Source organism: Saimiri boliviensis, chromosome 1 (genome assembly GCF_048565385.1).
Source record: "Saimiri boliviensis isolate mSaiBol1 chromosome 1, mSaiBol1.pri, whole genome shotgun sequence".
Classification (NCBI taxonomy): Eukaryota; Metazoa; Chordata; class Mammalia; order Primates; family Cebidae; genus Saimiri; species Saimiri boliviensis.
The window spans coordinates 38863245-38882434 of record NC_133449.1 but is presented as its reverse complement, the minus strand read 5'-3'; the positions used below and the strand labels follow the sequence as shown (position 1 = coordinate 38882434).

Here is a 19190-nt window from a genome sequence, read left to right as displayed (position 1 = left end):
TTTTGTTTTAAGCTGCATTAAACTCCAATGTATATGAAAAGGGCGTTTTTATAATTATAAATTAAAATGTGACATTTTTCCTAATATAAAGTTAGTCAACCGTGTAATGAGGTGTTTTAACCAGAAATTTGAAATCAGAATATTCTAGATTGCCATTGTAGTTCAAAATCTGAATAAATTCTGTATCATTGTTTAGGTGTCACAGTATGAAGAACATTTTGATTCACAAAGACAAGTACTTAAAAATAGTTAACAGTTTTTAACAGCTTACCTTGCAAATTCCGAATAATGTTCACTTAAATTGATACAGCATGTAGTTCCAGCTACTGGGAAGGCTGAGGCAGGAGAACCACTTGAACCCTAGAGGCAGAGGTTTCAGTGACCCAAGATTGCACCACTACACTCCAACCAGGGCGACAGAATGAGACCCTCTCTCAAAAAAAAAAAGACCTGAGCAAAAATCTAGCCTCAGATTTCTAGGCTGTAACCTACCTGGTTGATGAAGGGACTAAATGACACAGATGTGTAAAATGCATGGCACATAGTAAGAACTCAGTAAATGAAGCTACAATCATGGCTTTTCATAAATCGTCAATATATAAAATGCATTAAAGGTTAAAATTAGAATACTACAATATTATATTTAATATATGTTTGGCTATCACTCAGTTGCCAATTGCATGGTTATAAGGAAAGTTCTTCTGAGCTTATTTGGAATTGTATTGAACATGAGACATGTGCTGCACAATTTTATGTACAATTGTACAACTCTAATTAAAAAAAAGACTTACACTGAGCACTGGCATCTATCTAATCTTTGGCAAATTTACACATTTAAGTTTAAGTGGCTTATGCCTGTAATCCCAGCACTTGAGGAGGCTGCACTTTGGGCAGATTACTTGAGCTGCAGGAATTTGAGGCCAGCCTGGGCACCATGGTGAAATCCTGTCTCTTTCTTATAAAAATTATTTAAAAAAAAAAAAAAGAGTTTAAATGTGTGTACAGGTCAGGCACAGTTGCTCACACCTGTAATCCCAGGACTTTGGGAGGCCGAGGCAGGCAGATCACTTGAGTCAAGGGTTCGAGACCATCCTGGCCAACATGGTGAGAAACCTTGTCTTTACTAAAAATACAAAGATTAGCTGGGCATGGTGGCAGGTGCCTATAATACAACTATTTGAGAAGCTGAGGCAGGAGAATCACTAGAACCTGGGAGGGAGAGTTTGCAGTGAGCTGAGGTCATGCCACTGCATTCCACCCTAAGCTACAGAGCAAGACTGTCTCAAAAAATAAATAAAAATCTTTGGCCGGCTGCAGTGGCTCACACCTGTAATCCCAGCACTTTGGGAGGCCGAGGCAGACGGATCACCTGAGTTCAGGAGTCCGAGACCAGCCTGGGCAACATGGCGCAACCCCGTCTCTACTAAAAATACAAAAATTAGGCGGGTATGATGGTAGGCACCTATAGTCCCTGCTATTCGGAGTTCTGAGACAGCAGAATTGCTTGAGCCAAGGAGGCAGATGTTACAGTGAGCCAAGATCATGCCTTGTCCCAAAAATAAAATAAATGTAGTTTAAAAAAAAAAGTGTGTACAGAAATGGCTTTAACTTGAGGTTTTTACAGTTTGATGCACCAGCAGTATTTATTATATTAACTTACATTTTAAAAGACATTGACGTGTATGTGTAGTTTTTAAATTGTAGTTTTAAAAAATAATTCAGAATTGATTTTTATCTATTAACTTCAAATCAGATGTTTGCAAAACCTCTATAGCACCTTTGCAGAAAATCCATATCCCACTTTTCCTTAATAGAGAAATATAGATTTCTAAATAAAAAAATTTTGGACAAATAGTTATAATAAGACAACTTTCTACATAAATTTATTACATGTACTAAAAATATCTTTCCCCAGTTTTTGGCTTATCTTTTCACTTTCTCAATGGTATCTTTTAGTAAACTAAAGTTACTAATTCAATAATTGACTGCCACCTGTAGTTTGAGGTGCTAGGGATGAATCAGTGGGGGAAAAAGTCCATTAAAATATAACAGCGTTTTCCTGTATGATTTATTCTTTTCTGTTTTCTTAAAGAAATCCCAAGGTCATATATTTCTATAGACTTCTATAGTTTGTTTTGATATTTAAACCCTTAATCCATTTGGAACTGATAGGGGGCCATGAGAAAAGGATCCATTTTATTCTTATTTTTAATAGATGGCCTAATAGGTCAGCACCAGTTTTGAACTCATCCTTTCTCCACTGATCTGTAACAGTAGCTTTTGCATATACTAAGTTTGCCTACATGTATTATATACTCACTTTTATTTACATTTAGGAAATTTTCTGTATCAACAAAAATCCCTGAAACCAAGTCATGTCAGAAGTGTTGTGTTGGTAAGTAAGCTGTCCAATAGCATATAGCTCTCTTGCTTCACAGAGCAGCTAAGAAAACCCTATGAGACTCATTGTAAAGTACTACTCAGTACTACCTCAGAGTATTCTGCCAGTAATACTTTATTTTTCCCCCTTAAGTAAAACAAATTTCTTGGTCATTTCATCTCTGTTCAGACTAAGCCTAATATATGGTACCTTGCAAATAATTTCTTTATCAATAAATTGTTTAGCAAACAAATTATTTGTTTAGCAAATAATTTATTGCCTGGGTAAATGGAGAAAGTAGTATGACTTTTTTTTTTTAAGCCGTGTTTTATCATAGTCTGTTTTTCAAGTGTCTTGTTACCGTACACGATTCTGCTTAGTAATGGCTTGTGAGATTACATTTATTCCTTCAGCATGTGTTTTTATGTTCACCTTCCCCTCACCTAATTTCCTCCCTCACCTCCCTATAACAATTAGTTATTACGTTTGCAAGTCGCCAAAGCAAAAAAAAGATTTCTTTTCCTTAAGTTACTGTTATTATAAAAGGGAAGATAAACACATGAGTCATTATACCACAAAGTATAGTGTGGAAAGAACTCTAAACATAGGCTCACTGAAGAAGGTGGCATTTGGGCTAGGCCTCAAAAGAAGGCAGATTCAAATTTTAACTGTGAATAGATGGAGAGGCCATTTCAAAAAGAAGAAATGACACAACATGGGGAGGCAAGAGAAAATTATAAAGCTTACACAATAAATGCTGACTATTCCACTTAGCTGGATACAGATTATAGAGAGGAGAATGGCAGATGAGTGTGAGCTGTTGGCCTTGTGTGAACATGTACCTTATTACTATGCAGTAAGGAAGGAAGTCTCATGCTAGAGCAGTAGCAGTGCAGATAGCAAGGAAGGAGTGTCTGGGTGTGAAGGGAAAAGATGTCAGAGGTGACTGAGGCCTCAAACCCAAAAGACTGGCAGAAGGGCAGAGTGTTGTAAACAGGAAGCAAGAACAGCTGGTTTAGAGCAAAAGAGGATGACAGGGTTGGGTTTTAGACATGGTAGTTGAATCACTGTTAGAACTTCCAGCAAGTTGAAAGTCTGACTTGACTCTACCTGGGGACGAAGGGGCAGATTTTTAGGAAAAGTTAGTTATAGGAAATAATTTCCTATATAGACTTTCCTATTTTATTTGGCTGGACAGTTTCACCTCCTCTCTGCCATTTAAATCTTTCAAATCGATGTGAAGTTCATGAATTTTACTGCTGTTCCCTTTTCACGGTTTAATTTTTTTTATCTTTATTGCAAACATATTTTCTTAACATATATTTACTTTACTTTTTCTGGTTTATAACCAGGAGAAAATTTCAAAATCTGAGGCAATTCAATTTTCTTATTTGTAAATTGGTATTTTAAGGTTTGATTAATGTCTGTCATGTTTTCTAGTGACCATAAGAATTTAATAGAAAGGGGAAAGATGGACAAGTGTTTTATTTTCAGAAACAAAACATTATTGCCTCTGAATAGTACAACCAAGAGCACCTAAATGTGTTATATCTTACGAGTTTAACAACTTCTTCCCCAATTTGCTTTGACCCTTTTATCAGAATGTTGCCAACTCAGGTAATTTTTCTGCCATCTTAATTAAGACCAAAAGTCCTTCCTCCTACCCCACAGCCCCATTAAAACCAGCAGTTTCATTGTGCATACAAATAAAAATCCTGCAAGGTAAGAGGGTATTTCCTGCTATTACCTGAAACAGTATTTTTTTCACCTAGCCCTCTAATTAAGAAATTGAACTGGTACCCCACTTTTGATTTTGATGTATGTTTAGTTTTGGTTTTTTGAGCATGCATTTATTGTCATAAGGACATTGTATTATAAGAGAACTTATATTTATTTTTTTGCTTTGACAGTAAGAAATCCTTATACAGGCCATAAATACCTATGTGGAGCACTTCAGACTAGCATTGTTCTGTTGGAATGGGTTGAACCAATGCAGAAATTTATGTTAATTAAGGTAAGCATTAAAGTCAAACTATCTTATTCTTAGTATAAAAGCTTGTCAACCTTACTGTTCTTTAAAGAAACATTTTTTTCAGTTAATTTTAAAGTTAATTTAATGATTTTGGACAATATAGCAGGGTTGTGAAAATCTGCCCAAATGTAAGGAACTCAATTGGTCTAGTAAAAGTTGTATAAGAGACTAGAGAAATAGTTCAAGGGTATGGCAGGAGGGAGCTGGAAATAGTGTCTCACATACACAGCCTGATGGCAGAAACAAGTACTAAAAGATTAGTGAAATGTTTCCAAGATACTCTCTGGTTGACCTCCATCACAGCTAAAAACAACATACAGGTTGCAGTTTGGTCTAGGAAAACTAGGGATAACCATAATGACAGGGAAGCGAGCTGTTTTTAGTTGTATACCTCCTTATTAATTTGCCCAGGCCTTTCCACAGATTTTTTTTTTTTTTAAGTTTTTCTAGAACCATTAATTATTGAATAATTTTTAAAATACTATCATTTATATATAGCTGACATTTAAAGAAAAATAAACATTGAAAATGTGTAAAGTGGGGCCAGGCGCGGTGGCTCAAGCCTGTAATAACAGCACTTTGGGAGGCTGAGGCGGGTGGATCACGAGGTCAAGAGATCGAGACCATCCTGGTCAACATGGTGAAACCCCGTCTCTACTAAAAAATACAAAAAATTAGCTGGGCATGGTGGCGCATGCCTGTAATCCCAGCTACTCAGGAGGTTGAGGCAGGAGAATTGCCTGAACCCGGGAGGCAGAGGTTGCGGTGAGCCGAGATCGTGCCATTGCACTCCAGCCTGTGTAACAAGAGCGAAACTCCGTCTCAAAAAAAAAAATGTGTGAAGTACAGGCTGTTACATCAAGGAAATACCAAATTAATTTTTAGAGTTCTTTGCTGTTATATATGGACTAAGTGATCTTATTTCATGTGCATTTGATCTCAGTAGAAATTAGAGTCAGAATATAGCTGGAGTGGGGTTTTTACTAAATTTTATAGTATTAAGATGTTTAAAGGTATTCTCCTGTTGTTTTAAATCCTATACGTGACAAAGAAATCTAGTTTTCATTTTTATATCAGTGTTAACCTCAAGAAGAAAATATAGTTTGAAGAATTTGAAACCTATTGAAGTATTAATTCTACAGGTAAATGCACTGAAACAAAAATTATTTAAACTGAAAGCTCAGGGGAAGATAGCCTTATAAGTTGTCTAAAGCAGAACCACTGAATACAGCCCGTTTATGGCAAAAATTGTTTTGTTCTTTTTTTTTTCTTTTTCTTTTTTTTTTTTTTTGAGACGGAGTTTCGCTCTTGTTACCCAGGCTGCAGTGCAATGGCGCGATCTCGGCTCACCGCAACCTCCGCCTCCTGCGTTCAGGCAATTCTCCTGCCTCAGCCTCCTGAGTAGCTGGGATTACAGGCACGCGCCACCATGCCCAGCTAATTTTTTGTATTTTTAGTAGAGACGGGGTTTCACCATGTTGACCAGGATGGTCTCGATCTCTTGACCTCGTGATCCGCCCGCCTCAGCCTCCCAAAGTGCTGGGATTACAGGCGTGAGCCACCATGCCCGGCTGTTCTTAGCTCCTCTTTGTTCTTGTTTATTTGACAAAAGGATGCTGTATCAAAGATGTGATGGTAAAGTCTGCACAGTTTAATTTTTCGGCAACCCCTTCCTTTCCTAGCTTTTTCCTTTCTTTCTTCCTTAGTCCATTTTAAATATGTTCTTCCTATTCCTTTTATTCCTAACCTCTATCAAAATGAAAAAGGTTCATCATTTATCAGTTATTCTTGTATACTGATAGACTGATTACGCTGGTATGAATGAATTTTATATGTTATCTAATATGTTAAGCCGTTTATCCTAATATATAATGAAAGACACTTTTCTCTATTAAGGGAATTATAGTTATCAAGAGCATGCAGGAGGGAATATATAGTTTGAAGACAGGGGAAGCTTTATCCAGTAGATGGCACCAGGGAGATTGGCATGGCTCTAATGAGGCCTGTTACCAGCATTCTGATAGTGAATTTGTAGTACAATTCTACTTGCAGGTCTCCATCAAGATTTTAATCACTCTTCTCCCTTTCCTTAAACTTTCTGAGCTATAAAGTTTATCTACTTTCCTTAATCTGAACTCAGCTTTCCTTTTGTCTCTGTATTTAACATTATTTCAGTTAGTATTTATGATATTTCTGTACTAGAACTCTTCATCAGATGTATTCAAAAACATTTTTATGCTTTCTATATTATTCTTTCCTCTTAACGACATTTCCAACATCATTAGACTGGATTTTCTTTCTTTCTCTTTTTTTTTTTTTAGCCCGGCTAATTTTTGTATTTTTACTAAAGATGGGGTTTCACCATCTTGGCCAGGCTTGTCTCAAACTCCTGACCTCGTGGTCCATCTGCCTTGGCCTCCCAAAGTGCTAGGATTACAGGCATGAGTCACTATGCCTGGCCTAGACTGCATTTTCATCTAAATAAAAGTTAAAAATTAAAGATCTCCCCAGCAAACATAATGTACCTATTGCAGACAAGTACTGTGTTATTTACTGGAGAGACAGAAATATATGATATAGTTGCTGCCCTCAAGGACAATCTCCAATAGCAACTGGATTTAAAACTATTAGACGTGAATCCCCTTCTGTTAATGTCGTACACAAATTGCTTAGTTATTATTGGAAACTATGTAGAAGTAGTAAAAATCTATTGGTTTGTCTTTAAAAAAAAAAAAAACAGAAGCATTGTTTTTGTGTTTCGACTATAAAAGTTTAAACATGCATCTTTAAACAGAAGCACTTTTTTTTCCTGCTTCATTGCTCTTTATTTCAAAAAGAATTACTTAAATTGCCGTACCTTATTTAAAATGACAGATTTTATCAAAAGCATGTGCCCCAAGGTAATGGGAAAGCTCCTAGCAAGAGGTTTGCAGAATATTGATGAAGGGTCTGTGCCTGTGGGATGGAGGCCTCACTTAGCAGCCACAGGGAAGGAAGGAATGTGGGAACAGCAGGTGAACACAGAGCTTCACGTTCCAGACACAAGTACCATTTTGTATCTTCCAACACTTTAAAACTATTAGTTACGATATCCCCCGTTGCACCTTTTACTTACCTTTAGAATTTATGATTTGCCAGATTAAAAAAAAAAAAATCAAATCCAGTAGCTTTGTTAAATACTACCAATAACTATTTGGAAAATACAGTGAAAACAGCCGATTTATAAAAGCAACAAAAATATATAAGAATGAACTAAATAAAATGTGCATGAGAGTATTTTTTTAAAAAACTTTTTTGTGAAGAAAAATTTTAGCATTTCCCTCGTCATCCTCCCTTTTAGTCAGCTCCCTGCCTCTGTTTTTAAAAAGGAAACCTAGAAAGTTCTTACTTTTCTTTCTCTTTTTACTATCTATGCACATATCCCTAAACATTAGAATTAATTTTATTTAATTTTTCAACAGTATTTAAGTGGAATTATAAAGTATGCTCATTTGTGTCTGGGTTTTTGTTCAACATTGTATATGTGTACAGCTGTAGTTTATTTGACACAGCTATAGTTTATTCATTTTTCAGTTCTCTTTGTATAATTTTGTATTTTGTGAATATGCCATAATTTTATCTATTTTACTGTTAAGATGCATTTGGATTATTTCCAGTTGTTTGTTGTCCTGAACAATGCTGCTTGAACGTTTCTGTATTCATTTCTTGTATGTGTGTACTCATGTTCTCTAGAATGTATGCCTAGGAGTATTATTGTAAGGTCATAAGGAATGTATATCTCCAGCATTAATAGATAATGCAGTTAACCAGTGTGGCTGTGCCCCTCTGTCTCCCACCACCAGTGTTGTATGAGCATTTGCTTACTCCTCTTGGATGCTTATTATTTGTCGGTCTTTTTAATTTTAGCCATGCTGGTGGGTATGTATATCTCATTGTGATTCTATTTCTTGATTACTAATGAAGTTAGTGTTTTCTATCCTTTTTTTTTTAGTCCTTCAGAACGTGAATTTATTCTTTGTAGCAATAAAAAAGAAATTTTAAACATATAAAATTAAAATGGGTTTATTGATAAAATGTATGAAGAAGCTAACTTTTTTTTATTCATGACTTTTTATGTTTACATCTTACAAGAGGAGTGCCTCTTGCTAATTAGCATTTCAGTTCTCAGCTTAGCATTTGCTCAGTTGATTAAGAAGGTAGAGGAGTGTAACTGAAGAAGCATGAAATTGGGAGACAGGAGACTCCATCACAAAGGCCAGGCGACCACGGGCCAGTCACCCAATTCTTGGGCCCCAGTATCCAACTCTGAAAAGAGAGGGTTGGACACGTGACTTAGAAGTTCTCTTCCAGCCTTAATGTCCTAAAATCATGTAATTATAACTTTAAAATATTTTACGGTGGTAAACCTAAAATCTTTATAAAGATACTTCATAATTTAGATTTTTCTGCAGTACCTGAATTTCTGTGACAAGATGCAATCTTTATAGTAGAAAGCTGTTTTATAGTATTCTCACAGAATTATTTGGCTTTTATTTTCCTTGGTTTAATGTATTTTTGTTTCTTTCTCTAGCACATAGATTTTCCTATACCATGTCCACTTAGAATGTTTGAAATGCTGGTAGTTCCTGAACAGGAGTACCCTTTAGTTTGCGTTGGTGTCAGTAGAGGTAGAGACTTCAACCAGGTGGTTCGATTTGAGACGGTCAATCCAAATTCTACTTCTTCATGGTTTACAGAATCAGGTTCGTAATTTTTATGGAATTATTCAGGGTAATACATGTACTGGTTTTATAAGGAGTAAGTTTACTGTATCTCTTATTAAGCAAAAAGTGCATACACTGCCAGTCTTAAATAATTATTATTAACTGGATGAAGAGAAGATTACTCTCTTTAAAATAGTTAATTCATATGACACATTTAAAACTTTGGTAGGCAGGGCATGGTGGGTCACCCCTGTAATCCCAGTACTTTGGAAGGCCAAGGTGAGAGGATTGCTTGAGTTCAGGAGTTCCAGAACAGCCTGGGCAATGTAGCAAGACCCTGTCACTATAAAAAAGTATGTAAAAAGTATATAAAAGTTAGCTGGGCATGGTGGTGTATGCCTGTAGTCCCACCTACCAGGGAGGCCTTGAGTGCAGGAGGTCAAGGGTGCAGTGAGCTATGTTCATGCCACTGCACTCCAGCCTGGGTGACAGAATGAGGTCCTGCCTCTAACTAACCAACCAAGTAAATCAAGCGAACATTGGCAAAACATGTATACTGACAGCATATACACCAATTTTTTAATTAAGAAATGAATATGATAAGGATCTGATCCTTAAAGTCCTGTATATATTATTGGTATATATATTTGGTATATATTAATAAACAATTGTGCATGAACACACCTCTTGCTATAAAATGAGCTATATACCTGGGTTGTTACTTGATTTTGGTGACATGTATTCTAAATAACAATGTCTCTTAAGGACACTATGTATAGGTAACCTATAAAGTCATATTTGCATTAATCTTTCTTGGAAATAATTAAATTAATATTACAAATTGAATACCAACTAAGGTACTTTTTTCCTTCAAACAAATAAAAGGGAAATAACAATTTATATAGACTCAAATATTTTTAATATTTTGATGCTTTTTATTTTTCCGACTAATAGAAAAATTGGTTTTTAAACAAGGAAAAGTTACATTATAAGATATTTTCAGTCTAGTTTGTTTCCTAGTGCAGCCAGCTTTCTATATCCATGTGTTCCGCATTGCCAGTTGTGTTGACCACAGCCAACATATGCTCTGTTGAACACTTAAATTATTTAGCTTACATCAGTGTTCAAACCCAAATAGCTTGGCTCAGTCACTACATGTGTATTACAAAAGACTTATATACATTTCAAGTACTATTTTCCTCAGAATTCTTTTTCTTAAATATCTCCTTGCTTTAAGTATTACAGTTTTCTCTGGCTTACCAAGATTTGTTTGTGTTGTAGATACCCCACAGACAAATGTTACTCATGTAACCCAGCTGGAGAGAGATACCATTCTTGTATGCTTGGACTGTAAGTTTTTATTTATAAATGTCTTACTTTAATAAGACTTCTTTTATCTTAGTTTCTGAGTGACTCTTTTTCCTCTAGGTTGTATAAAAATAGTAAATCTCCAAGGAAGATTAAAATCTAGCAGAAAATTATCATCAGAACTCACCTTTGATTTCCAGATTGAATCAATAGGTAAGTCAAAGGTTTATAATTCTTTGCATTATGAGCTCCTTAAAATAACTTATCTGCTAATTATTCAAAATTAAAGATTGATATTATTAAGGACTCACTTTTTTTAAATAGAGAATATGGCTGGACATGGTGGCTCATGCCTGTAATCGCGACACTTTGGGAGGCCAAGGCTGGTGGATCACTTGAGGCCAGGAGTTCAAGACCAGCCTAGCCAACATGGGGAAACCCTGTGTCTACTAAAAATACAAAAATTAGCTAGGCATGCTGGCATGTGCCTGTAGTCCCAGCTACTCGGGAAGCTGAGGCATGAAAATCACTTGAACCTGGGAAGGGGAGGTTGCAGTGAGTTGAGATCACACCATTGCACTCCAGCCTGGGTGACAGAGCGAGACTTTTGTCTCAAAAAACAAAATAAAAATAGAGGGTATAATAAATATGAGGTTACTGTCAGCCTTCATTCTTACACATTCTCTAAAATTGTTTAATAACTGTAATGTAGATAATGTTATCTTCCTTAGAAGAAATAGTATCATTTCTCATGACATAGTTATGAATTCCCATTTCCTCCAGACGCCTATAGGGTTTTTCTATAAGTATTTTAAAATTTAGTACTTAGTATACCAGGTTATGTTTTGGCTGTTGTAGCTGCTGATCAGAGATTTGTAAGTATGTGGAAGTTTCTTCTTGTCATTCTCACATTTTGCTTAATAGGAGTTTTTTTCTGGAAAAGGATTTCTGACAGAGTCAATATTTTTAAATGATTACATTCAGGAAAAATAAGGTGAAAATTAACTTATATAGGATGGTGCTGGGAAAATGAATGGGATTAATATTTAACTAGGCACACTTTCTGGTGTTCTTAAGTAAAATAAAGATATTTCCATTTATGTATATTGGCAGAGGGTAAGACTAAAGGTAGTTAGTTCATTGTCTGATAAGTCAGTTTCAAGGAGCATCTGATCAAGATGTTAAAGTGGAATCTGTGCTTTCAAAGACATAGCCAGGGCCAAAAAGCAAGGTCAATAACAGAATCTCAAAGCAGTGTACAGGTCTGAAGCTAACAGGCCTACTGGTCTCCAGTTATAGAAGTACCCCACAGGAGGTGGAGAACCACAGCCAGGTTCATTGCTTGAGGTGCCTGATAATCAAGCATGATGGTTTTTTAGGTGATTTTTATCTACCTCCCCCCATAAAGGAGAAGATAATCCCTATCCTGTACAAACTTTCAGACTGTAGACAGCGAATTCTGAATAAATCAATGTTTAACACTGATGCTAAAATCAAACAAGATTAGCACAGAAAACACAAATTATAATCTAATCTCATAAAAATTGATTTTTAGAAATCTAAATAAATTATTAGCAAATAGAATTACACATTATCAAATAGTAGACTATCCCAGGAAAGCAAGGATGGTTCAGCATCAGAAAATGTATTTATGTAATACACAGCACCAAATATTAAAAGAGAAAATCATGTAACTCTTTAGTAGATAGCCAAAAAGCATTCAGTAAAATCTGTCATTATTGATTTTTTTAAAAAATAATACTTCTTAGCAAATTGGGAATAGAAGGGAATGTCCTTCACCTAGCAAAGCCTGTTAAAAATATGTTTAATGATCAAACTAATTCCCATTAAAGTGGAGAGCTAAATAAGGATATTTCCAATTATCACATTTCAATATTGTCTATTAGATGAGAAAGGGGAAGTATGAAGATTAGAAAGAAAAAGAAAGAACCCTTTTTGCTGATGGTATGATTATGTAAAGAGAATATAAAACTCTCTTAATAAATTACTAGTGCAAATAAGAGAATTGAGTTAATTAGAGTTGGTAGATATGAGTAACACCAAAGAATAGCTTTCCTAAATAATGAGTGAAAAACTTAATAGGAAAAAAGATTCCTTTCACAACGGCAATAAAGTAACACATACAAGAATAAATGAAATCCAACCATTTTTAAGATCATTATCTAGGAAACTCCAAATTTTTTCTTAAAGACATAAAAGATTTAACAAGTCAAGAACTACATCATGGGCTGGGCGCGGTGGCTCAAGCCTGTAATCCCAGCACTTTGGGAGGCCGAGGCGGGTGGATCACGAGGTCGAGAGATCGAGACCATCTGGTCAACATGGTGAAACCCTGTCTCTACTAAAAATACAAAAAATTAGCTGGGCATGGTGGCGCATGCCTGTAATCCCAGCTACTCAGGAGGCTGAGGCAGGAGAATTGCCTGAACCCAGGAGGCGGAGGTTGCGGTGAGCCGAGATCGCACCATTGCACTCCAGCCTGGGTAACAAGAGCGAAACTCCGTCTCAAAAAAAAAAAAAAAAGAACTACATCATGTCCATGGGTAGAAAGACTAAAACAAGAAAGATGCTAGTTCTTCAGTTAATCCACAGATTCACTGCATCTACAGTAAGAACCCCAACATGGTATTTTGTGCCACTTGATAAGCTCATCTTAAAATTCATATGGAATGGCCAGGCACAGTGGCTCATGCCTGTAATCACAACACCGTAGGAGACTGAGGCAGGAGAATTGCTTGAGTCAGGGTTTCAAGACCAACCTGGGAAACATAGAGAGACCCCCATCTCTACAAATAATTTTTTTAAATAAAAAATAAATGTATATGGAAGAGACAAAGACCAAGAATGATAAAATAAATGTTGACAAATCCTTTTCTACTGAATATTGAAACTTACTATGAAGCCATAGTGATTAAGGTAGTGTGGTAGCAACAGAGAAATAAATAGGTAAAAGAGTGGGACAGAAGAAAGGGACCAGAAATAGACCCACATGTAAATGGAAATTCATGGCACTATGTATTAGTGGGGAAGAAATGGGCCATTCAACAAATGAAGCTGGTATAATTGGTTACCTGCAGAAAACAAAACTAAGATTTCTTCCTCCCTGAATGTATGCAAAAATATGTATTAAAGATGCAAACATAAAAAACAAAACTAAAACTTGCTCTATTTATGCCCTGTGCTTCGGTAATTCTATTTATAGGTGTCTACCCCCAAGAAAGATTTGTACATGTATTTAAGATGTACAAATTTTTTTTTTTTTTTTTTTTTTTGAGACGGAGTTTCGCTCTTGTTACCCAGGCTGGAGTGCAATGGCGCGATCTCAGCTCACTGCAACCTCCGCCTCCTGGGTTCAGGCAATTCTCCTGCCTCAGCCTCCTGAGTAGCTGGGATTATAGGCACGCACCACCATGCCCAGCTAATTTTTTGTATTTTTAGTAGAGATGGGGTTTCACCATGTTGACCAGGTTGGTCTCGATCTCTCGACCTCGTGATCCACCCGCCTCAGCCTTCCAAAGTGCTGGGATTACAGGCTTGAGCCACCGCGCCCGGCCTAGATGTACAAAATATTTATTGCAAAATTGTTTGTAATAGTGAAAAACTAGAAATAACCTAAATGTGCATCATAGCAAATGTATGAAGGTTAGAAATACTCTATATAATATTGATATTGATAGTATAAACTTACGGAATAGTAACAGTAAAAACATGCATGAGAATGATCAGTACCAAATTTACAATAGTGGTTGTCTCAGGGAAGATAAGGATTTGGGAACTGGGAATAGGGGAGGGCATGTAGGGAATGCCAGTTGTATTTGTTTTTATTTAAAGCAAATACGGCAGAATGTTAGGATTTGATTGGGTAGTGGATACACATGTATTTTTATGGTATTCTCTGTATTTTTCTGTATGGTTGATGTATTTTATTTTTGAAATTTATCAAAATAGGTGAAATGCAGTGGCTCACGGCTGTAATCCCAGCACTTTGGGAGGCCGAGGCAGGCAGATGACTTGAAGCCAGGAGTTAGAAACCAGCCTGGCCAGCGTAGTGAAACTCCACTCTACTCAAAACACAAAAAAATTAACTGAGCACAGTGGTACACGCCTGCATTCCCAACTAGTTGGGTAGCTGAGGCACAAGAACCACTGGAACCTGGGAGGCAGAGATTGCAGTGAGCCGAGACTGCCCCACTGCACTTTAGCCTGGACAACAGAGCGAGACTCTTGCCTCAAAAAAAAAAAAATTATCGAAACAAACATTTCTGTAACAAAAATATTTTTAGTGAATTTTTTTTTCTACCAAAAAGATGTATAAGCTCTGTATAGTATATTTGTAAACTTTTCTTTTTTTTTTCTTTTTTTTTTGAGACGGAGTTTCGCTCTTGTTACCCAGGCTGGAGTGCAATGGTGCGATCTCGGCTCACCGCAACCTCCGCCTCCTGGGTTCAGGCAATTCTCCTGCCTCAGCCTCCTGAGTAGCTGGGATTACAGGCACGTGCCACCATGCCCAGCTAATTTTTTGTATTTTTAGTAGAGACGGGGTTTCACCATGTTGACCACGATGGTCTCGATCTCTCAACCTCGTGATCCACCCGCCTCGGCCTCCCAAAGTGCTGGGATTACAGGCTTGAGCCACCACTCTTGGCCAAACTTTTCAAATGTAAAGATGTCATATAAATATGAAAGTGCTGACATAAATTGTGAATTGAAATATTGCTATTTGAGATGGAGGGATGAAATGATGCTTATCAGTTGAACTTTTGTACTATTAACAGTAATTGAGCTGTTCTTGCCTGCTAGTTTGCCTACAAGACAGTGTGCTAGCTTTCTGGAAACATGGAATGCAAGGTAGAAGTTTTAGATCTAATGAGGTAAGTAAATTATGTCTATTAAGTAGTCACAAGACATTATCAAATTCTACTTCAAACAATTCTCTAACTTTAGAAGATTCCCAAATGATACAAGTAACACTCTATTGGTTAACTTTATTAATATTTAATGTATTTAGTCTATTGATAAAGTCAGTAAACCATACCTATAGCCACCTGTCTCTCTCCATTACTCAAACAATTTTAATGGGGAAGAAGTGGGAATGATAATTATTATGTATTGAGTACTTCCTTAGCTAGGCATTGTACCCACTAATCCTTTTAAGAACACTGCAGGGCACTACTGCATGGTAGATCTTTTCTATCCCATTTTACATAAGGCATAACCATTTCTAGCAGATTATAAATACATTGCCCAGTAAGTGGGAGAACTGAGATTCAAACTCAAGGCATGTCTGGCTTTTAAATATTTCCTTTATACTACATGGCAGCCTTTTAAATAAAAGAACCAGATCTAAGTGGCTTACTGCTGCCAGTAACCTTGCCATTAGCATTGACATAAATGATGAGAGTTTCTAATAAATAAAATGGATTTAGTGCTTTGCTTTTAAGTTTTTCCCTTGAAGTCTTATGATAAAAAGGAAATTATTTTCCTTTGCCTGTATTTTATGATTAACTCAAAATTAACCACATTTCCCATAGACTAACAAATTGATGTACCTACATGCTGACTTAACAGATAGTCATGCAGGGATATATTTTCATTTTAGGAATTATGTTTCTTTTCTGTTGAATTATAATGAAGTACCCATTAAAAATTTTGTGTCTTTAATTTTAGAAATTAAATTTATGTTTTAATTGAACAGGTAACACAAGAAATTTCAGATAGCACAAGAATTTTCAGGCTGCTTGGATCTGACAGGTATGAAAACAGGCTGTGTTAAATATATAGTACTAAACACGTTTCATAGATCTAGCACGAAACATTTCTTTTTCAAGAGAATCGAAATGTCTGGAATATGCGCAACATTGAATTTTTCACACTATAAGAATTCACAAGTCGGAAAGTTAGAACACATTTGAAAATGTACCTGATCTTCCAAACAACAGGAATGTATGGATCTGTCAGTACTCGTTTGCATTAAACATACTAATGTCTGATTTGCAGCAGCAGCAGCAGCAGCAGGAGGAGGAAATGCCTTATGTTAATGACCAGAACTTTTTGTTGTTAATGCCAAATAGGATCTTGGAGACCTGTTCTGATTTACCTTCAGATTCTTGCACTGCAAATCGTTTGTAGAACTTGTAGTAAGAATTAGGTTTTCCCAAATGATTTCTAATACAGGTTTCTCCCCACCTCTGACTCTTAGAACACTGGCCTAGAGGTGGGAGGCAGTGGACAGCAAAATTACTTCCGGAGCTAGAACTGGCCCTCTAATCACAGTGATAGCAAATGATTTCTGCCCACCATCAAATGAGCAGCATTTATAGAGGCATATAATGGAGAAGCAATGGAATATTTGGGGGCTAACATTAGTTTCCAAGAATAACTTTGTTCTGTTTTATGTTTTTTTGCTTATTACTTTTAGGGTCGTGGTTTTGGAAAGTAGGCCAACTGATAACCCCACAGCAAATAGCAATTTATACATCCTGGCGGGTCATGAAAACAGTTACTGAGAATTGTTGTGCTTTGACAGTTAACTCTAGAAAGAAAGAACACTACCGCTGCAACATTAATGGATGCTTGAAGCTGTACAAAAGCTGCAGTAACCTGTCTTCAGTTACTTTGTAATTTATTGTGGCATGAGACAAGAGGGGGGAAATTTTGTTTTAAGTGGTATGGATATATTTAGCATATTGAACCACACAAGTGCTTAATTCATTGTTATGTAATCTTTGTACATATAGGCAGTACTTTTTCTGTGCAACTTCATACTGCTGAAGACATACACTAAGAATTGATGTAGATAATGTACTTTTATGAGATGTACAAGTAAGTGTCTTATCTGTACAGATGTAAATGTTGATGAAAATGCAATTGGGGTTAATATTTTAAGAATTCTTTAGTATATTCTGGGGTGTGGCTATATTACAAAATGGGATGCTGGCAATGAAACAATACATTTAACACTATTGTATTTTTATTATATGTAATTTAGTAATATGAATATAAATCTTGTAACTTTTAAAATTGTAATGGAGGCTGTAATCATTTTATAATCTTGTTTTTAATTTTAATGCAAGTACACTGGTGTTTATATTTGCACAAAGTATTGATATGTGATGTATTAAGTCACAAAAGTAAGCTGTGACACTGTCTATAAGCATTTGGCTCCACAAATGTATTTGGATTGTTTTCTATGTGATGCAAACCAATTACAATTAACCACCTGTTGTAGTAACTGGTCTTTTTATATTTAAGCAGAATCCTGTAATAACGCTTGTCTTTGCTTAAAAACAATATCTTTGAACATTTTTGAATCCCAGAATAGCGGTACCGTGATATAATACTGCAATTGTGGTCTGAATTACAGTATGCACAAAGAATTAATTAGCATTATTAAAGAGTCCTCACTACACATTTCATATAATCACATTGAAGAACTGTAACATTCCATAGAGTGAAGTGGTTCAAATTTCTCGTAGAATTTTTACTTTTGTTGGCCTTATTTTATGATCCTTTTCATATTTCTTTTGATTGAGAGTATTAAAACATGGCCAAAATGATTTAGTTACTACCTCATACAAACAATATAATGGTTACTACACATCACAGGAACTTAGTTTGGGCTTAAGTCATTTTTGATTGCTTTTTTCCAATGGAATATGTATATACCAAGTTTTAGCAAAATGCACACTTTTGGCTCTTTTTAGTATATGTTCTTTATATTTTAATGTGAGTATATACATTAAGAACAAACTAAATTGTGATTTATGGTCTTCATTTATTTTAATTGATAATGGTTTTAAAATATGTTTCTGATTGTACATATTGTAAAATAAACATGTTTTTTAACATGCTGTTGTATAGTAGCTTGTCATGTGGCTTAATCTGTATATAGTAACACTAAAATACATTAAGGGGGGAAAACTTCATTTGTTTTGTAGTTAAATTCTTTTTTTTTTTTTTTTTTTTTTTTTTTTTGAGACGGAGTTTCACTCTTGTTACCCAGGCTGGAGTGCAATGGCACGATCTCGGCTCACCGCAACCTCCGCCTCCTGGGCTCAGGCAATTCTCCTGCCTCAGCCTCCTGAGTAGCTGGGATTACAGGCATGCGCCACCATGCCCAGCTAATTTTTGTATTTTTAGTAGAGACGGGGTTTCACCATGTTGACCACGATGGTCTCGATCTCTCGACCTCGTGATCCACCCTCCTCGGCCTCTGCTGGGATTACAGGCTTGAGCCACCGCGCCCGGCATAGTTAAATTCTTAAGTACTCAATTTTGGTCCCTCAAATCATGATTTTTATTTGATCTGTAATTTCAATTTCATGAAGCATTATTATTTCCACATAGGAGAATAGGGCATCTTTTGTAGAATCTTCAGCTTCCTGATGAGAAAAGTCAAACATTCCTAAGTTTTCTGGTTAGAGACAGGGGTCTGCAAGCTGCAGTCCTAAAACCACTCCAGCCTCTGTCTGTTTTTGTAAATAAAGTTTTAATGGAGCACAGCACCACGCATTCATTTACATGTCATCTGTGCTGCTTTTGTGCTACAATATTAAAGATGAGTGGCTTCTGAAAAACTATATTGTCTGAAAGGCTTAAAATTCTTACTTTGCTGACCCTTTACAGAAAAAAATTGCTAGGGCCTGGGTTAGAGAAAGGAAGGGAGTGTTAGGAAATGCAGTTCTGGAGGTAAGGAAGGGGAAGATTGAGAGGGATGAACTGGATTGGGGATCAAGAAGCACCATTT

At 36.1% G+C, this 19190-nt stretch overlaps 1 protein-coding gene across 6 annotated transcripts in view; it reads left to right on the top strand.

Moving 5' to 3' along the window:
• The window catches only part of MAP4K3 (mitogen-activated protein kinase kinase kinase kinase 3), a 192138-nt gene extending 173764 nt beyond the window's left edge, over positions 1 to 18374 (top strand). For 4 of the 6 annotated variants that reach the window (XM_003926787.4, XM_074396229.1, XM_074396227.1 and 1 more), the window contains 8 exons: positions 2337 to 2395; positions 4291 to 4394; positions 8983 to 9154; positions 10397 to 10465; positions 10544 to 10636; positions 15245 to 15315; positions 16140 to 16195; positions 16863 to 18374. In XM_003926787.4, the coding sequence (XP_003926836.1) occupies positions 2337 to 2395; positions 4291 to 4394; positions 8983 to 9154; positions 10397 to 10465; positions 10544 to 10636; positions 15245 to 15315; positions 16140 to 16195; positions 16863 to 16950 (712 nt within the window). In that variant the 3' untranslated portion in view covers positions 16951 to 18374. The remainder of the gene's footprint in view (positions 1 to 2336; positions 2396 to 4290; positions 4395 to 8982; positions 9155 to 10396; positions 10466 to 10543; positions 10637 to 15244; positions 15316 to 16139; positions 16196 to 16862) is intronic. The other 2 variants (XM_074396241.1, XM_003926788.4) reach the window with 1 other exon arrangement.
• The last annotated feature ends 816 nt before the right edge of the window (positions 18375 to 19190 follow it).